The sequence below is a fragment of the Bombyx mandarina genome, chromosome 08 (assembly GCF_030267445.1).
Source record: "Bombyx mandarina strain Sakado chromosome 08, ASM3026744v2".
Taxonomy (NCBI): domain Eukaryota; kingdom Metazoa; phylum Arthropoda; class Insecta; order Lepidoptera; family Bombycidae; genus Bombyx; species Bombyx mandarina.
Genome location: NC_143215.1, coordinates 14,433,823 through 14,455,022, shown reverse-complemented (window position 1 = coordinate 14,455,022; position 21,200 = coordinate 14,433,823). Strand labels below are relative to the sequence as shown.

The 21,200-nt window shown below is 41.7% G+C and overlaps 1 protein-coding gene across 1 annotated transcript; it reads right to left on the bottom strand.

Moving 5' to 3' along the window:
* Positions 1-427: 427 nt before the first annotated feature.
* Positions 428-21,173, bottom strand: LOC114247263 (protein HID1). Its single transcript, XM_089729284.1, has 17 exons — positions 21,015-21,173; positions 20,726-20,939; positions 20,356-20,501; positions 19,860-19,913; positions 17,293-17,492; positions 16,486-16,627; positions 16,028-16,099; positions 14,817-15,011; positions 14,188-14,278; positions 13,025-13,255; positions 12,294-12,458; positions 4,644-4,806; positions 3,874-3,977; positions 3,463-3,575; positions 3,015-3,139; positions 1,154-1,312; positions 428-513 (listed from the first exon to the last, which is right to left on the bottom strand). Exons 1-17 carry the CDS (start codon positions 21,078-21,080, stop codon positions 450-452), a joined length of 2,304 nt encoding a protein of 767 aa, XP_089585410.1. The 5' UTR covers positions 21,081-21,173; the 3' UTR covers positions 428-449.
* Positions 21,174-21,200: the final 27 nt, after the last annotated feature.

The window sequence follows — 21,200 nt, the reverse complement described above, 5'->3', positions numbered from 1 at the left end:
GATAGGTGATTTTATTACTAGTTCACACATCTCTAGAAGTGTGGAAGTTTGAAAAACTATCGATGCCTAACGTACACTAATCCTAAGGACTTAACTAGACTGGCTTTGGTCAACGTGTCAAAATTTGACCGGCATAGATTAATCTATCAAGACAAACTTAATATAAAACCAATTATATTTTAAAGGCCAAGTTCTTTTGACTTACAGGCATTTTAAATACATATTTAACTTTATGAATCTAATACAAAACAAAATACTATCTCTCTTTTATCAAAATAAAGTACTTATATTAATTTAATTTAAATAGAAAAACAGCTGACACCAGATTTAAAATGCCATGTTCAAAGATATACTTTTCATAAGACCAAAGTATACGTGGCCGTACAGCCTCGTACGTCGAAGGCATATTCGAATAATAAATAGGTAATTTGGTTATCATTATTATTGAACTAAACCCGTTGTATTTCAAACAGTTTGACGTCTGTGTCGTACCATATAGGAGGATCCACGTTACTGAAAAAAAAAAGGAAACAATGCAACACACATATCTTTGTAGAATTTTATAGAGATGTTATTTCTCGATTGTCGATCAGTTATGTCTCAAATAAAACCCATGGTTTCCAACAGTAATAATTAGAGGTCGTCATAAACGAAAAAAAAGGATTATTCATTTACTGAATTACATTAGTTTGTGGCGGTAGCCATCATACAACGCAAGATATTTGACAGAAGCCGTTCCGAATAACATTAGGACCGATTTGTTCGGTAGACCGACGGTCCTATTTTTTTTTTCCCTGCCTAAGCTGATAGCCTTCAGAGGCTATATCAGCGTCGCCTTAATTAGTAGGTGAGCTCACGGGGCTCAAACCTGATGACGTTGCTAACACGAACCCTAGCAGGAGCCGTGCTTCGCAGAATCTACCACCGGATCGGAAACGCGGCCCACTGAGAAGATCCGGCGAGAAACTCAATGGGCTGTGTCTGAGGGTTAGACGGTCCTAATGTTGTTGTTCGGAACTTGTATATATGCAAGCTTATCTTGAAAATGTCGTAAGCGAGATTCATCAGGCTTCTGTTAAATATCTTGCGTTGTATGATGGCTACCGCCACAAGTTCACAGCACAAGTTCGCGTTTCGTATTTGCAAAGCTTACCGTATATAGATAACTCCCCAGAGATAAGTCCGGAACCAGGCGGCCGTGCCGGCGTTGGCCTGGTACTTCCTGATGAGGATGGGGTGCGGCACGGGGAGCAGCCCCACCAGGGTGCCGTGCTGCAGGAAACGGAGGATCTCCGATTCGTCTGTCAGACCTCTGGGAAATTATGTGCGAGCATAAATAAAGGTCAAATTCCGATAGACAAAAAGTTTGAATTAACTTTTTTTTTTATTGTCCTTGTAGGCAGACGAGCATACGACTCACGTGATGGTGAGTGGTTACTGTCGCCCATGGACTTCAGCAATGCCAGGGGCAGAGCCAAGTCGCTGCCTACCGCTTAATACTCTCCACAAGCCTCGTTTGAAGGAGGACATGACTTGCAATTTTTTAAGGCTTTTCGGTGAACAAACTCAGAGACGACCTCGTGGTAAGTGAGTACCGCTTGTCCATAGGCATCAGAACGTGAACACTGCTACATACCTTGAACGATGAGGTCGTATAATGCAGGGGTAGCCAACTTGATTAGCACCAAGATCTACTGTCTACTGACGAAGCACTCTGCGATCTACAATGACCTCTTTTGAAATTTAATCAAACAATGTAGTTAAGTATATAAATAAGTAGCATATTTTCTTTTATTAAAACAGATTAAAATAAACCCGAAATCTATATATATATATAAATGAATTGCTGTTCGTTAGTCTCGCTAGAACTCGAGAACGGCTGGACCGATTTGGCTAATTTTGGTCTTGAATTATTTGTGGAAGTCCAGAGGAAGGTTTAAAAAGTAGATAAATATGGAAATGCTCGGAATTAAATAAAATTAACAATTTTGTTTAGTCTTTGATATGTCCCCCGACGGACGGATTCCTTTTGTTTGTTTTAAGTTTATTTTATACAAAAGTTTAGTTCATTTATTTATCGATTGAGGCACTACGAAGTCTGCCGGGTCAGCTAGTTATATAATAAAAGAGAATTCTTGTGTAGAAGCGAGGATAAATAATGTGACGTAATGGTCATTAACAAATGATACAAGATGTAGATGATGCGTGCAGCTATTGGTGATCACGTTGCGCAGTCTGTTTTATGTATTTATATATTTTATCTTGCCACGATCGACCGGTTGGCCACCCCTGGGATAGTGAATAACACACAAACACAACGTATCGATCAACATAAACTGTATATGAATAATATTCGCAACACGTTTGCTGTTTAATTCTAGTTGAAGAAAAAAAAAAGGTTTTTTTTTAGGATTGAAGGATTACTGGTGGCCCGGAGGCTTTTCCAGTTTCACCAGGACAGGTGGGCGAGCAAAGGCTCAGCCAGAAGGGGTGGGATTTGCTAACAGCCACCCAAACGGCTCCGAAGGAGACCTAACAACTCAAGAGCAGCTGCTTCGCGAATGATAAAAAAAATGCCCTGAGGAATTGTTTGAGATGATCCCCCTTCATCTCCTTTTTATCATCGCACCTCCCGCCATCGGAGCAGAGTTCATCCATATTATCTGGAACCGCTGCGTTCATCCACAGTGCGTTTCCAGAGGTCTTTTTTGCCACGTACCATCCGGCTATGGAATGAGCTCCCCTCCACGGTGTTTCCCGAGCGCTATGACATGTCCTTCTTCAAACGAAGCTTGTGGAGAGTATTAAGCGGTAGGCAGCGGCTTGGCTCTGCCCCTGGCATTGCTGAAGTCCATGGGCGATGGTAACTACTCACCATCAGTTGGGCCGTATGCTCGTCTGCCTACAAGGGCAATAAAAATTAAAAAAAAGCTCTGAAGTATTGAAATGACGGGATAATTCCCCTCCTTTGTACTCGGCATTGGCAGCCGGTCACTCCAGGGCGCGGTACTTACTTGTCGATGCATATCTTCTCGACCTGCGGCACGAGGACCTGCAGTAGCCTCATGATGGTCTGCAGGGGGAGCTTCCCGCGCCACCCGCCCACCCACTCCGCCGTCGGGCGCCACGACCCGCTCTCCTGCGAGGGAGTACGGTTAATACGGTAATCTACTACCTCCATAAAAGGGATAAATGATCGAAATTGTCAACAGATGTTATTCCGACTTTTTGGCGGGAACGCGAAGAGCGAAGTTGTGTGAATTATTTAATTTTGTCTATTTATGGATATGGACGCTGGCTACGGTGGCGGCTGGCGCGGTGGTACCTACCCGCGCGGAGTAACAAGACCAGGACCACCAGTAAGTACATGAGTGGAGTGACTCACTCATCACGCGGTGTACTGTATATTCATGTTCTACAATTTGAGGAAGTATATTGTCCTCCGAGGCGGTGTCCTCTCACCTTAGGCGCGGTGGTCTTGTCCGGCTTGTCGTGCTGCTCGGTCCCGTCCGGCAGCAGGCGCTCCCGGGCCGCCGGCGGATGTGCGGACTCGCGCTCCGTCATGGTTCCCAGCGCTGGGCGTACGTTACGCAGGACCGATAACAACGGAACGTATGAAAACAGAGTGAAACGGAACGTTAAGATGTGAGTGAGAGAAATGAGAGAGAAATAAATAATAGTTTAAACAAACTTTACCAAACAAAATACGCTTTTATAAAAAAAAAAAACTAAAAAAAATTTAAAATGAATTTTAATAAATTTGAATTAAAAATTATAGTGTAAGGAAAAATGATTTTATTGTAAAAAAAAAGCGTAGGATGCATGGTATCAGTAGTTGGAGCACTGGCAAGGAGCGTGTAGCTTGGTGATCACCTGGTGTATCGGGCAGTGTGGCGTTAAGTGTCCCCGGCTCGGCAGGCTGCGCGGGTCTGGAACCTTCCATGGCAGTTTCCGCCACTGACTCCGTGCTGCGAGACCTGCACCATGAACACAATCTCATATTGGTATACCGGCTGCTATGGCAGGTGGTCTAATAATTACGTTTTACTAATGTCCCAGCACAGCATGCAATGTATAATAACGAACGAACGCGGGGTCAATGGCCCTGTGTGATGTTTTGAATGGTTTTCTTTAATGTACATTGCCGTTTTCACAAAATACGAACATTGATTAACAATATAATAATATTTATCATTGGTTGTTAATTAGTAATAAAATTCTATTAGATGAAAAAAAGTTAGCTTTGTGCGAAATTTGATCCGAATCCGTCAGCCAAATATATTTTTACTGGGTAGATGGTTGTAGCCCATGGCTCGTCTCATGTTACGCGGTTACCATAAACAGACTTGAGACATGAGGTCAAAATCTCAAAATGGTATGGTATAACGACTGTCTCATTCGTCAACCCAAAACGCATTCCTGTTTCGGTCCGCTGGTACTCACCGCGCGGTGTCACAAGGCGATTAGCAACCAATCATTACGCGTTTTTATAATTGTTTCATTATTGATTTTATTAACACGACGTCATTAATTCATCGTGGAAGTGGGTTTTAATAAAATCAAAATTTGAAATCACAACGATCCTAAAGAAGTTGCACTTCAAAAAAAGCTACTATTAGTTTCGAATAGGGCGCGGCACTCGCCTGGGCAGGGCGGAGCTGGCGGGCGCGGCGCCCCCCCCGGCCGCCCCGCCCCCGCCGGCGCCCGCCAGCGAGCGCGCGATGGCGGCGTGCTCGTGCGGCAAGTTGGCCAGGTTGTGGAACACGGCGCGCTTGCGTATTATCGTGTACACCAGGTTGGAGTTACCTGGAACATTAAGTCGCTCGACGTAAAGTTAACAACTTTATCTTGAAAACTAGCGACCCGCCCTCGCTTCGCTTCGGAAACATTAAATTTTATTATTGACCAGGTGAGCTGTGAGTTCGAAAACACATGAAACAAACAAAAAAAAAATAAAAAAAAAAGTAGCCTATGTTTATCAGGGACAATGTCGGCTTCTAATGGAAAAAGAATTTTTCAAATCGGTCCAGTAGTTTCGGAGCCTATTCGAAACAAACAAACAAACAAATCTTTCCTCTTTATAATATTAGTATAGAAAACTAGGGGGACGTTGTCCGTTCCAAGTACACATAGGGATTATTATTACTATCCTGTACCGTACAAGGCCCTACCACATGCTTCCTTCTAATAATTAGGGAATTAAGTAGGAAAATACTGGTGGTAAAAGCTCTTGTGAGTCCGCCCGGGTAAGTACCACCGCCCTGCCTATTTCTGCCGGCGGCGGTATTTACGTTGTAGATGTCTATGATATCTTTGGCTTCGGTAACCACTTAACACAAGGTGGACTGTGAGCTCGTCCACCAATCTATGCAATAAAAAAGGAGACATGGGCATTCATATCTTGTACTGCAACAGGCCCTACCACATAGTACTTCTTAAGAGGTTTAATAATTAGGGAGTTGAGTAGGAAAATAGTTGAGCTTACTACTCCTATAGACTGTTACAGAAGCGATAGTAAGATCTTAGGGACCGTTGCAGATGAACATTTTTATTTTGGAACGAAGTTCCTTATGGGACAATGCGGAGGGGTACCCTAACCGGGAAAAACGTCCGTAACGTAAGATTTTTATTATTTACGTATAGTCTTAGTATGATGGCTATACAGTGTCTAATGTATAGTCTACGTGTTAAGTTTTCTGTGATAGGACATAATTAGGCTTAATTATTATTATTCATATAAATAGCTGTTTCTTTGTATATTATTATTATATATGTCGGGGGAGATACAGATGGAACGTTTTTAAAAAGTGTGACGTCAGCATTGCTGACGTCACGGTTATTGCTTTGTTGACGATAACTCATGTTTGGGTTTCCGAAACAAAACTTCACGAGAACTTCACAAGAACTTCGTATATTGCACGAGAAGCATAACAACGTTACAGAGATATCCGTACAGTACAACGGCTCGGACACGAATCAATCAGTGCTAGACAGCACGGCCGTATTTATGGGGCTTCGTACCCGTGAGCGTGTTGACACGTTTTAAACACGTGAGCGTGTTTACACGTTTTACAAACACGTGAGCGGGTTTACACGTTTTTCAAACACGTTTTAAAGTATTGAAATTACAATAAAAGGAACTGTTTAACATTAATTTCTTATCACAGAGTAATTAGTTGATGATCAGTAGGTAAATAGTCATATTTGCGCCGACACGGCCATACTGACAGGCGGTGCGCGCTCTGCACCAGCCGCCCATGTATGGTGTATCACCAGAGAGTTCTTGGAGTCCATCTGAAACAATGGAATGTCTGTTTCTGAGATTGGTATCTGTGTACCTTTTTATGTTACTTTGAAAGTAACTTATTTTGTGTAGTTTTATATTGTGACGTACACTGTGGTACTATGTAGTGGACGTACACTGTGGTACTATGTAGTGGACGTACACTGTGGTACTTATGTAGTGGACGTACACTGTGGTACTTATGTAGTGGACGTACACTGTGGTACTTATGTAGTGGACGTACACTGTGGTACTTATGTAGTGGACGTACACTGTGGTACTTATGCAGTGGGCGTACACTGTGGTACTTATGTAGTGGGCGTACACTGTGGTACTTATGTAGTACAGAATAAAGATTGAGAAGCTTTATACAAAATTGTTATAAGTATAGGAATGCTGTACATGGGAGGTGAGCGATGATATTGAAGTGCTTGTAATGCTCCACGCTTACTCGCACGATTTATGTACTCGTAGATATATCGATACAAATGCTCCACGCATAATTGCACGATTTGATTTCTCGTAGATAGGATTGATGCTGTGGCGCTGAGCGGTCTCGAACGCCGTGGTCCACAGGGGCTCTATTGGAAGTGGGAACTAGGACGATGCTGGGGCCTAGGCCTAAGTCGGTCAAAGTTAGTCAGTCATAGTCAATCATTTTGACCGTGGTCCCCAGAGGCTCTGAAAAGTAATGTTTTTTTTTTTTTTTTTTTTTTTCTTGCCTTTTGTTTAGGCTTATGAGGGTTTGATGCTGTGGTGCTGAGCGGTCTCGTACGCCGTGGTCCACAGGGGCTCTAAAGGATTGTGAAGGTCGATGCTGTGGCCTGGGCCTTATATTTATGACCGTGGTCCACAGAGGCTCTGAAAATAAATAGCGTAATGAAGAGCTCACATGGGAATGATGCTGTGGTGCTGAGCGGTCTCGTACGCCGTGGTCCACAGGGGCTCTAAAGGATTGTGAAGGTCGATGCTGTGGCCTGGGCCTTATATTTATGACCGTGGTCCACAGAGGCTCTGAAAATAAATAGCGTAATGAAGAGCTCACATGGGAATGATGCTGTGGTGCTGAGCGGTCTCGTACGCCGTGGTCCACAGGGGCTCTGAAATTGGTTCAAGGAAGGAAAATAGGATAGGGGTAATGTACAGGCTTACTTTTAATGATGGTCGACCCGTCAACAAAGACAAAGGCCAACGGCTGGATCTTACTGCTGATGTTGATACTGACTTTCTCATAAATTGGTAAACATTTTAAGTAACTATCAGGATAGCAGTAAGAAATATAAATCGGCGCGCGGCGGGGATGGTTAAGCGGTAGTTTCCGTTATCACTCGTGTTCGATTGAACTCAGTTTAGTCAATAAAACTTTTTGAATAATAATTATTGAAACCCAACACACACAACTTTCACAATGACAGGGTAAACCGACAGTTTCGTGCCACATACCAACAGACTGACTGACTGCCAGAGACTCATTGACTCTGACGGACGGACCGTCTGATACGGACTGGATGACTGTCTGACACGGAACGCCACGACTCTGTCCACGTACCGCCATTTTATACTGTGGCGTTACGGAGTCTACCCTACATTTTGTGATATTTATCAAAACAGCATTTCATCATTTAAAATAATAGTCAAAATAACGTCTTAATATTACTAAAAGTCTTTAATCACGACACGGCCATTCTGACATGTCACACGTCCCTGTGTGACGCTCCTGCTAGAAAAATAACCTTCTGTAATATCAAACAGGTTTCGTCTCGGCCAATCCTGATTCATTCAAGATTGAGGATTGGGATTCTTTCATTACAAAACATAACGTTAGCTTTCAACAAGATCTTTAACCTGTGTGAGTAGATAATTTAATTACCCAATTATTAGCGACACACTATACAACTGAAAAATTTCATTAACGCTCAATAAGCATTAGAAACCAGAGTCATTACAAAACTAAGTAATGTGAGTAGTATTTCATCAGTATTCAGTATCAATCACAAACTGTCGTTACAATCACCTCCATCTAGTGAGAGTAACTCATGCCACCTATATCGAGTGACGATAACCTTGATACCTCCATCGAGCGACGCAAATAAGTGGGACCTCCATCCGGCACCCAACTTCAACATAAAACACACGCTCGATTTAGGTGATGTGTTCAATTACCAGTTTTATAAATGACACCGAATACTTATCTTTACTAATCACACAAAATAGGACAACAAAAATCCTTACTTTAATCAGTTAGTTGTATCGTGGTCTTTTGACTCTACATCTTCTAAATCCCTAGTTTCAACAAAATCGTATTTAGGGATTGCACTACATTTTGATGAATTAAGCACACACACATAGTAAAAGCTTAGAAAATTCTCAAGTATACGGAAATAATTGATCACAATAAACTTCTAGAGCAAATTAAAGAGCGGAGGATGATCAGAGCCTTGTACCACCGTCGTTTATTCATTCAACCATTTAATTAAGCATAATTAAATTATCGAAACTTCACATAAGCCTCTCTATCGCCACGGCTCTCCCGCCGACCAGCAATCGCAATTGCCCTCATGATGCGCATCCACAGCGTGAATCGCCCGTGTGCATCACCCCCTGACTACACACGATGGTATTTACAGACCCCGACCTCCGTCAGAGCCAAACGCGCACCGCGCACCCACGGACTACTTGAGTTGCCTCAAGAGACATCGATTTCTACCGGGCTACGACTACGTAATAGCTACTAGTACGGTCGAACACAATACGGCCGATAGAGTCTTACTAGAGTTTCCAGCACAACTTAGGCTCACTCATCTTCAATAGGATCATTGTCAACATCAACTTCGACTGGTACATGACCTACTGATATCCTCCTCAACCTATCGTGTGCATATTTGTACGTACGCTTACCGGAAAATTTTAAATTTTCGCCTTTGTTTGATTAAATCGCGCCTTATCATAATCTTTTGTTCTCATACGCTATCTCGCGAATTTCGTCAATATCAATTTCAGTCTACATCGCTACACATCAACGACGGTCTTGCAACCTTGCCGATTAAAAGCTCGAGTGGCGATGCTTTCGTTACACGACTCATCGTGCAATTAATAGCTAGCTGAACCTCACCTACAACATCTTGCCACGATCTGGTATCGCTAGTCTACCGCTGTTAACATTGCTTTTAGGACACTCATAACGCGCTCTACCTGTCCATTAGTACGAGGGGAACCGGTTGCTCTCTGGTCTCGTCAAGGTTAATCTCTTGTTTTCAGTATCATTTAAAGTAAAAAGCTTTTCGGGGTATGGCACGCGAATTATTAAAAGCTCAAGAGGGCTCACCCTTTTTATACGTTGGATAGAACAATTTAAAAAATATGTGCTTCTAGCACTTCTTGTCAAGAACATGTCAAGAACAATTCCATGAGCTAATTGCGAGCTTGGTCAGCAATAACGCAAGTGTGGGCTTCGAATAAGGACACACTAGATTTAAGTGCTTATTTCGCTGAATGCTCAATCTCACTGAACCGATTAAAACAACTATCGGGTAGTACATGACATTAAAATGGTTAAGCAATAAATCATCGCAAAGGATTTGTTCCGTACAGTTTTGGTCAAAACAACAGACCCTTTATGAGAACCATCGCATAAAATTCCTGAATTATGAAGCTACTACTAATAGATTTCTCGACAAGAGAACATTCGGCATCAGATTCCAAATAAAAGTAAAACGACTCACCAGATTTTTCTCATTTACCAAAACACCCGATGTTACGCAGCTACCGGCACGTCGCTCTGCTGCTGCGTTGCTCGCGGCCGTCGATGACATCGCGCCATCAATTTGCCTCGGCGGCAACTCGTGGCAATGTTTTTGCTTAGATGGGTGGACTATGAACGAGCTCATAGCCCACCTGGTGCTATGTAGTTATTGGACCCACATATATCCACAACGCAAACGCGTCATCCACCCCGAGATACAAGTTTCAAGGTCTCAGCATAGCTACAACCGCTGCCCCACCATTCAAACCGAAATACACCACTGCTTCACGGCAGAAATAGGCAGGGTGACGGTACCCGTGCGGTCGATGGCACTATACGGATCACCCGTCTGGTGCCACGTCCTTACCCACTAGAACGTCGCTGCGCTGCGACGGCGGCAGCGCGCGATCGCGGTCAGAGTCATTCAAGGATACCTCACAGTCTCCTACGAGGCGGCGCGCCCTAGCGCAAGTGCAGCCGGAGCGCGAGGGCTCCAAACTCGGCAGTCCGTGCTGGAGGCGTAGTCTCGTCATTTGGCGGACCCGTCGGCCGGCCTCCGTACCGTCGAGGCGATCTGCCCGGTTCTCGCAGACTGGGTGGGCTGCGACCGCAGAAGTCTCACCTCTGGCTACCTGTGCAGACTCACAAGACATCTTACCACCAGCCACCACGCAAATTACAATTTTGCGGGTTCCACCTCTACTACACGATGTTACTCCCACACTGCGGAAGCCAACCGCGAACACTTGTCAAGCACGCACAAGCACACACTTCACCCGAAAAACTGGCATCCGCCTGCGGGACCCGAACACCGCCGCATCGTCAGACACGAACGCACCGGACGGTGTATCTTACAGGTCACGACGACTTCAAATGTGTCAATTTTCTTCCCCACGAAAAATTGCTTGCTTTCTTGTTTGCTTGCTTGTCGTCATGACAGATCCATTATTGTGATCGAACTTCCACTTGAGACTTGCACTTGCCTTAATTTCTTGCAACAGCTTGTTTCGTGTCCTATTTCCGCTAGTAAATGCCATGTGATAAAGTTTCTTCGTGGCTCAGATCTTCCATCGAGGTAGCAGACGCTATTACACGACTTGCGTATGCTGCATTCACGCTTTTGTGGCTTACCATTGCTTAAATTGATAAGCGTCGCAGCAAGAATTTTGCATAACGAGCGAGAAATAAGTCGCAAATGCCTCCATGTGACACTTACGTATGAAATCCGCGACAATCATGATAAGGCACCGCCTTTCAGGGCCCCACTGAAGACTACAATGAGCCGTGCACCATCCAGTAGACGTTCATCGAGGTACATATCAATCGTAGCGCACCAAGCACATGGATCGGAATCTGTCTGTTCCCGAAGAATTTCTGACCCGTGATCTCAGATACCGTTACTGGTATTCTCATCTGCATCATGTTTTTCCGCTGTACTTCGAACATGTTCAAACACGTCACGCCAGTGAGAGTAGAGTCCTGATCCTTCACTTCTGATGTCGGGGGAGATACAGATGGAACGTTTTTAAAATTTTAACGGTTATTGCTTTGTTGACGATAACTCATGTTTGGGTTTCCGAAACAAAACTTCACGAGAACTTCACAAGAACTTCGTATATTGCACGAGAAGCATAACAACGTTACAGAGATATCCGTACAGTACAACGGCTCGGACACGAATCAATCAGTGCTAGACAGCACGGCCGTATTTATGGGGCTTCGTACCCGTGAGCGTGTTGACACGTTTTAAACACGTGAGCGTGTTTACACGTTTTACAAACACGTGAGCGGGTTTACACGTTTTTCAAACACGTTTTAAAGTATTGAAATTACAATAAAAGGAACTGTTTAACATTAATTTCTTATCACAGAGTAATTAGTTGATGATCAGTAGGTAAATAGTCATATTTGCGCCGACATATATTTTTTATAAATCATTGTGAATAAAGGTGATAACTTTGTAAAGTAGTTTTATTTTATTTTTATCAATAAAAAAATCATAATAAAAAATTAATACCCGAATATTTTCTTTATACCTCGAATAGAAAATAAAATTAATATTTTTATAATAAGGAACTTCGTTCCTATCCGGTGTCCCACGACACCACACGTCTTTTTTATCATTTGTATCATTTTCCGTCTACAACGATCATTATTTGATCAAACCAATGAAATTATTGTATCATTGTTATTCCTTGTCCGTGTATAATTGTTGGTGAACAATTGCGTTGAAATATTGGATTTTCTTAAAACAAACTTTAAGCTCACCGTCGAACTGATATTGTATCATGTTATTGAACATCTCCAGCAGGAAGAAGACCAGGTGGTGGTGGTGCGGCTGCGAGAACAGGAACCAGGGGGTGCTGAAGGCTTCCAGGAGGTGCAGCAGCTTGGTAGACGCGACCATGGACAGCGTCTTGAGGTACGGCGACACTGCCATAACAAAACGCAACGTTTATCATAACGACACGTTATCGCTGAGGGTGGAACTTTTTTTGTGTGATTGAAGGATTATTGATGGCCCGGAGGCCTTTCCAGTTTCACCAGGACAGGTGGGCGAGCAAAGGCTCAGCCAGGAGGGGTGGGATTTGCTAACAGCTACCCGAGCGCCTCCGAAGGAGACCTAGCAGCTCAAGAGCAGCTGCTTCGCGAATGAATCTACTACCGGATCGGAATCGCGACCCGCTGAGATCTGGCGAGAAACTCAGCGAGCTGATGCATGGGTTAGGTTGCACGTCGAACTCTTTGTCCAGTTCGACGAGGACGGTTACCGGGGTCCCTAAGAATTATTTAGAGCTTATGTTCGGAAGCTTTTCAGTCTCGTGGTAGCGGTGACTGCTGCTAATGACGTCACCGCTGTTACGGTGCGAGCGAGACAGAGATATGTTTTCCGCGTCCGTTTTTTTTTTTTTTAATTTATCTTTTTTCAACCTATTTACTTTAATTACGTCATGAATTCCGAATGTTTCATCAGATGATGAACAGACAGTAATAGTCACCGTTAACTAGTATGGTGAGTAGACAGTCGAAGAGCGGCTGCAGACGCTGGTGCCCGGTGGTGATGATCTTGTGGAAGACCACCACGAGCAGGTCGGCGTGAGTGCCCGTGAACACCGGGATGTCCATCGGCACGGCGGCCGCGTACGGCTTGTTCAGCCTCACGCCGAGGTTCCGTTCCCCGGATAGGAGTAGCAATATGAACACGCCGATGTGCATGAGGCCGACGCGAGCTGTAGAATAACTGGTAGCAGTTTTTACTGGTGGTAGGACATCTTGTGAGTCCGCACGGGTAGGTACCACCACCCCGCCTATTTCTGCTGTGAAGCAGTAATGCGTTTCGGTTTGAAGGGTGGGGCTGCCGTTCTAACTATACTGAGACTTTAGAACTTATATCTCAAGGTGGGTGGCGCATTAACGTTGTAGATGTGTATGGGCTCCAGTAACCATTGAACACCAGGTGGGCTGTGAGCTTGTCTACCCAGCTAAGCAATAAAAAAAACATAGATATATATATATGTCGGCACAACGTCACCATTTAATTAACTAAAAATAGTCAAAGTTAACTGTTTCCTTAATGTTACGCATGTCAACAACTGTTTAAGACTGTATTCAAGAGAATTCATGACTAAGCTTCCCCCACTTTCGACATAAATACGAGTGACTATTGTCGCACAAAACCTAGTTCGTTGCATCTAGAATAACCCCTCGAGGTTACTAGAATAGGTAGAACAAAAAACGCCCAAAACATTCTGGCTCGAGCAGCCGAACGAGGCGGAGCTCTCTGTTATTATCTTTGTACACTTGAAATGTAATAAATGGAATTAAATGATTACATATTTGATTATAATGATTATAATTAATATAATATAAAATGATTATAATTACTGTCCCTATGGAAAGCAATGATAATGATGAAGAGAATGGCTTCGGCAACGCTGACGTCATCATTTTAAAAACACCAGAGTCATTCAGCTGTCATAATATAATTCTACTGTGTATGTGTACATACTTACAACGGCTGCCCCACCCTTCAGACCGAAACGCATTACTGCTTCACGGCTGAAATAGGCAGAGTGGTGGTACCCACCCGCGCGGACTCAAAAGAGGTCCTACCACCAGTAATAAAATATATGTGTATATGAGGCGGGCGTGGGGTACGTACACTGGTCGGCCCTGGAGTCGTTGAGGTGGTACAGTATGGGCACCAGCACCTCCAGCACGTCACTGCTCTTCAGCACGTAGTACATGAACTTCTGCAACAGCATTTTCCCAATCATTTCGTTTTTTTTTTGGTTACTATTGGTAGCTTAAGAGGTTATTCCAGCTACGCCCGGAGGGGAAGGTGAGCTCACGAGCGCAACCTGAGAGAATGTGCTAACACTAGCCCCAGCAAGAGCAGTGCTTCACAGAATCTACCACCGGGTCGGAAACGTGACCCGCTGAGAAGATCCGGCGAGAAACTCAATGGGCTAGTTATGTTAAATGTGATATTAATTATTTATTAGATATATTTATTTATTTTTATGTCGAAAATAGTAATATCTTCGATTATAACGCCGGTACAACGAGTAAAGACACCAAACAGCTCGAAGATATTTCACAACTACTAGAAAAAAAAACGATATTTTTTAACAATCTCCAAGTGTCGTCGCCTGGCTGGCGTGCAAACAACCAGACCGAGGCTATAAGGCTATTGTAGACTTAAGTTCAATGCGAGGCTGTGAACGAGCCAGTGTTACGCACACACAATCGGCAGTACTTCGTCGTCTCATCCCATTTCAAACCTCATACCTTATTGTAGTCACACATTTTCCAGAACAGCACCAACAGCTCCTGGTGAAGGTTGACCTTCTTCGAGGAGTTGGGCAGGTAGGTCTGCGCGAGCGGGTTGTTCAGCAGACGGGTCACCCCTCGCAGGGCAAACTGGAAGTCCTCGTCTCGGTGGATGCGAGACAAGTAGTTAATGAACAGATTATCCGGCAGCACCTGGGAGAAATAGAGATTCTTCTGGACTTTTTGGCGGGAACGCGAGGAGTGAAGTTGTGTGATTTTTTTTATTTTGTCTAATTAGTGTTTCTTCAGGTTTAAATGAGTAATAACGGTGGTTTATTAACTGTTTAGTATCTGTGAAAGTGCACAAATGTGGCAAAATGAAACAAAGTCACTGAACGTAAGTTACGTTCGGGATCTTCCAAAAAGTTCACTGAAAAAGTCTCAGTAAATTACCACCATTTTAATAAGATTATTCTTCATCCCATATCATCTCATCTCATTTTCATTTCACTTCATGCCATGTTTCATAATAATCAACTTCATTTCATTTCATACTATAATTTTCATATAAAAAAGTTACATAGCATTAAAATAAGACTTGACCTAAAGGTCTTAGTAACCAGGTCATAAAATCCCTTAAAAACAAAAAAAAAATTCTTCTCGTAACCACGGCTCAAACAAAATTTGCTTCTAACTTTTTTGTCCGTAGATCTTGTAGGTTGTATGATAGTAAGTTCTCTAATGCTGACAACTTTTGTTTGTCACTTGTAGCATAAAGAAAAGCTGTTTTGGAATATTTATAAAGTAATTTAGGCCAATGAGTATTATTAAGTTTTATAATAATATGTGCGTATTTTGTTGCATTTTTTTTTGTTTTTTCGTGTAAGCTTCAATTTCTAAATTTCTCTTTTTTTTCCTTAGTTCACTTTCTACTTACTTATATGTGATTTTGATGATGGAAACATGTTTGGTTATTGTTTTAGCTATTTTAAAAAATATTATATAATATGTTGCGTAGGTTTGCCACATGTCGCAAAGATTTGCCATATGTGGTGTAAATTTGCCGCACGTGGCATAGGTTTGCCACACGTGACGTAGCCTTGCAACATGTGGTGTTGCTTTCAACATGTTAAAGATCACTTATTATTATCATTACATGAACTATCGTATCTGCCGTCTCCCGCGGAGCAGTGATCTTTATGAAAGATATCGTATTAGTTGTTACTCACTTCCTCGGAGTCCTCGCTGACTGCGTTGCTCGTGTCATGGTCAAGAGTGACGATGAGAATCTGAAGCGCCACCTTCGAGCAGATAATGTTACTTTTGATGAGAATGAACCCCTTTCCTCTTCGTTTGGTCTCGCGTTTGTTCTGACGGACTGCGAGCCCGTTCCGATTGAGACTCCAATATAGAAGACCAGAGAACTTTACGTTGGTCGTCGTCCGTCTACACTAATAGGTACTGGTGGAGCAGCGTGTCGTGTGCTAATCCTGTGTTTCCTACCCCTACACCTACTTCCTACTGGTTGCAGCGAAACGATCCCATCTTCCGGTTCAAAGGGTTGACTAACTATATCACTCGCATCTGAGACTTCGATGTTATTTGTCAAATTCTCTCAGTGCAGAGAAGTTGGTCCTTCGAGCTCTCCATTATTTAGGGGAAGCAATCGGAAGAGCACAGCGCTTACCTCAACTAGTGGCTCCAACGTGTCAGCGAACAGCAGATGGTTATACGGCAGGCCGAGTCCAACGGGGTCGTAGGAGCAGACAGTGTTCAACAACGACGTGAACAGCGGCAGGGCGTGACGGTTGTCCGGACTCGTGAAGTACCTTAATACGATTACTCAAATAACTGTCCTTTTGATCTATAATATACAGCTTTATAGGCTTAAGGTTATACAGGGTGTTCGTTTTGGTCGATCTTTAATATACAGCTTCAAACGGCTATACAGGGTGTTCGTTTTAGGAAAGTTCTTGAAAACGATGACAAAGTGCTACTGTTTATGGAGTTAGTTTAATAATAAGCAGCCTTATATTAAGCTTAACACACTTTTGTCAGGTTGTTTCGGATGTATGTGACGGATTGTTTTAAAGTAAGTTTCACTAGCGTCTGATTAATTTGAAAAATTTCACACGAAGAAACCTTCTCTTAATACCCTAACTATGCTAAAAAAATGATTATTAAGCTTTACTTTGCCTTGCTTTCAAAGCGTGTCTTTTTCATTGACATTTTCAACTGTATACATTTATTTTATTTGTGCTCTCTAACATAATTGTTCCGATTCCCTTCTACAAGGTCACAGTCACTCATACATGTATTTGACCTTCTTCAAACGAGGCTTGTGGAGAGTATTGCTGAAGTCCATGGGCGACGGTAACCACTCATCATCAGGTGGGCCGTGTGCTAGTCTGCCTACAAGGGCTACAAAAAAAATCATCCATATGTGCCATAGTGAAGGCGAATATCTTGCTAAACTTTTAAAATATAGACATACGCGATCCATCTGTTGTGATGTGAGGCCGCCTGCTGCGGTGGCTTGTATATGGTTTCACTGAAGCAGACGAGAAGCAGACGAAGCAGCTCGGTTCTGGCGGCTTCGTGGGGCGCGTGTCTCGGAGGACTGCGAGCGAAGCCGACGCCTCCAGCCCAGATGTACTCGCAGCTGTCCAAGCCGGATAGCTCTTCTGCACGATCCTAGTCCACAAAAGCTCTTGACGACTAATTTAAGCACTTTTACATTTTAATTGTCACTGGTGGTAGGACCTCTTGTGAGTCCGCATGGGTACCCCGCCTATTTCTGCCGTGAAGCAGTAATGCGTTTCGGTTTGAAGGGTGGGGCAGCCGTTGTAACTATACTGAGACCTTAGAACTTATCTCAAGGTGGGTGGCGCATTTACGTCATAGATGTCTATGGGCTCTAGTAACCACTTAACACCAGGTGGGCTGTGAGCTCATCCACCCATATTGCTTAGAAGCAATAAAAAAATCTTTAAATTAGCTTTATTTGTGCGTCCATAAATGTAATAGGATTTCAGGTGTGAAACGGTAAATAATAAAAACCACCACCCTGTCGATTTTTGCCAAGTAGCCATCTAAAATTTTGAGGGGTGAAACGGCCTCAAACGATGAGGGTCATGCATGCACTGATCTATAGTAGTAGTGGTAGTAGTAGTAGCTCTAGTAAATATAAAATTATAAAAAAAAAAACATTAAATCAGAATAAACATCAGAAGAAAATAATGTCGATAATTTAAAATAACACAACTCAACTTTAAGTTAACAACAAAGAGGTTTTATATTAGTTTGGAAATGAAATTATTTTGGACGATTTATAGGTATTGATTAATCATTGTATCAGCTCGAGTGGAGAGAAGAGTTAGCGGTAACAGATTCTCATTAACACATTGCAGAACTAGGGACCAGGGAAGAAGTCATGTTGGTGTGCATAAAAAAACTGAATTGAAAAACAAGGTTTTGAAGAGTGTAATCGCTTTGGAAATAATTATAAATATGTAAAATTATAATGAATTGGATATCTGTTTAATTTTCGTGGTTACATTACATTTTGAAAAAAAAAAAGATTGTTTGCTCTGGCAACGTTTTGTTTCAGTGCTTTTGACGATACACCAGGGCGGTATTCCGATCCTGCTTTTCTACAATTTAATATACGGTGCTGTTCCAATAAATCTTAAATTAGTTTAGATTATTTTCAATAAGTACTGCTGTCTATAATAACCCTAATTAATAACAGACTAGTTTATAAGACAAGGCTCTTTTCCTATATGTTCCACATTCAACTATACAAATTTAGTCTAGTTAATCTAAATTAATTAGGTAGCTTAATATATAATCAAAGTGACACTTTAGTTTTATACATTTTTATCACTGTCCTATCCTCCCACACACAGGGAAGTGTGCAATGTATAGATAATGAATTTTTATTTACGTTTTAATGTCAAATTGAGATCACATGTTAATTATATTAGTACGTGGGGCTATGTCGATAATTTTTTAATCATTTCTGTAATTTAGCCTCAGCTGCCTGGAACTGTTACTGCTGCTACTTTTCCATCATTAGTGTGCAGTAACAGTATCCTCAACTTCGTCAATAACTAAGACAGCTAGATTTGATCTTAAGTCCAACTATCTTAAGGAGTTACCAAAACGGTACCTGAAAACGGTCTGTGAAAATTTATTCACATAATAATATGAAAACTATAAAATATTCTTAGCCAACAAACTTGAACTGATACCTAACTCGTCCTAAAGACATTTTCTTAATGAGTTTACATATATACGGGTGCCAGACAATAAAATTCGAAGCGTCGGTCTATTGACACGCCCGGTGGAAGACCTTCCTTTTTACAATTCCCATGAAAGCTACCTGACATTTGACTGCAGAAAAACTGAAAATGAGTAATGTTTGTAAGTGGCCTAAAAATGCATCAATCTGTAATATTTCTTCATAGAGAGACACGCATCATAACACAGATCCATATATGCAGCAACAGTATTGATCCTATAGATTACATAGTATTTTATCAGCAAAAAGCTTTGAGAGTGATTGATAAGATAAAACTTTATGTATTTTTATCAATAAATCAATAACATTAGTGATTCAACAATAAAAAAAAAGTAATAAATTCAAGAAGACTGCTTTACTTCATTTTGTTCCATGGCTTTTACTATTTTTACCTTTTCGATTTACATACTATTTTAACTCTTAAGTTGCAGAAAACAAGTGTAAAATTAAAACGGAAAACCATTTTTAGTTAAGTCTTATCATATGGAAAACTTAAGTTTATCTAAGTTCAACAAAAGAATTTTTGTGGCAATGAAAAAGCAATTTATCAACCATGACAAACTAATTGGCACACAACCTTCTAGAAGAAGGAAGTCCCTAACATCAACTTAAGCACCAGCATCTACTTGAACTGAATTAAACTTTTAACTCTAGTTCACTGTAGAGACTCTAGCAGTGACTTAACTTAGATGAATATAATTGGTGGATTGCAGAATCAAGCAGGACAAAATTATAATAAGGCAATTTCATTTACTTACTGGACCTGCCCTTTTAGTGCTCGTTACTGTGAAGTCTGGGCAGAAGAGTAGATCCTGCAAGATGATGATGAATCATTTACTAAAAATTTAGTAAAGTTGTTATGGATTATGCTTGACCAGAAGCTACAGACATCGTTACGACAACTTATTGTTTCTCATATCCCCTCATGGATAAATGTACTCTATTTGATATGCTGAATAAACTCACTAGACTTTATGTAATAAGTAGGCTAGTAGACTAGACATCACACAACAAAATTAAAGTACCAAGTACCAGGATCGTGTACAGATTACATGACCAAAATTTTCCTAACTGTAGTATTCCTACTAATCCACTATTTTTATCTTTCTACTGTTTTAATGGGCTATGTAGTTTATTATTAACTAAAACCCAAATATAGATAAATGGAAATGTGAGATTGAAATATCTACTAACACCAAAAAATACTTACAAGGGTCTTATAAAATTAGCAAAATAAAGCAAACATTCCCTTACACAAACAGCATTTATCAGTGATTGTGCTAACGGTACAGAGTCATTCTCAGCTGCAGCCGGGAGCGATGACCAAAAGAAGCTGTGCCACTCGGGTTCCTCGAACATATATGGTAATACTCTGGTAAGAAGACGTGCACAGTTCAATGCTGAAAGAAAGAAAGTGATTTTTTCTTTACAAACTATTGTATTACTAATCTGTATGGTATGGTCTTGGTCAAAATTTTTATAGTATTTTTTAATTGTTATTTTGAGAAAGAACTTGAGACAGAAATATTGTTTTCAGCTGCATTTTGATGATGTAGACCTGAGAGTGGACGAAACAATTGTGATACTTTTTTGGGCAAAAAAAGTTGTTCAGTAAATTTCTCACCGATCAGCTGTTCTCTCTGCGTCCTACAGCTGCTGTCCACGACCTTGACGAGTTTTTCCACAGCCTTGTAAACCAGCGTTGCTAAATTATTAGGAGATTCCTCGCGCAAGGCACGTATCTCCGCACCGGGAACCAATGCGAACACATCTTGTACGTTGGTTACGCTCTCCGACCAGAACTGATCCCAGAAGCTATCGTCCAACGCATCTATAGGCTGCAAAATACATAAATCGATGAAACTAGACTGATTTTTATTTCATTATTTTTCTTCGAATTGGTGCTCAATTACCTGCGACTTTGAAGTTAACTGGACAACCGCCTTTCGAAAGTTTAATTTTGTGTCAGCATTACCCATCTTGTCTTTTATTATTTAATTTGAAAACAATAACTTCATATCAACATACGTTCACACAAAACAATAAATTAAAAAACGTCACTTTTGGCACAGAGTATTTACTTAGATCTATGACTTATA

Excerpts from the sequence above, each read along its gene's own strand:
- LOC114247263 (XM_089729284.1), bottom strand. The coding sequence starts at position 21,080 with ATGGGTAATGCTGACACAAAATTAAACTTTCGAAAGGCGGTTGTCCAG. Across the intron at positions 14,279-14,816 it reads AAATGTGTGACTACAATAAG|AAGTTCATGTACTACGTGCT; the intron begins GTATGAGGTTTG and ends ATGCTGTTGCAG. Across the intron at positions 3,140-3,462 it reads ACAAGACCACCGCGCCTAAG|GAGAGCGGGTCGTGGCGCCC; the intron begins GTGAGAGGACAC and ends ACTCCCTCGCAG.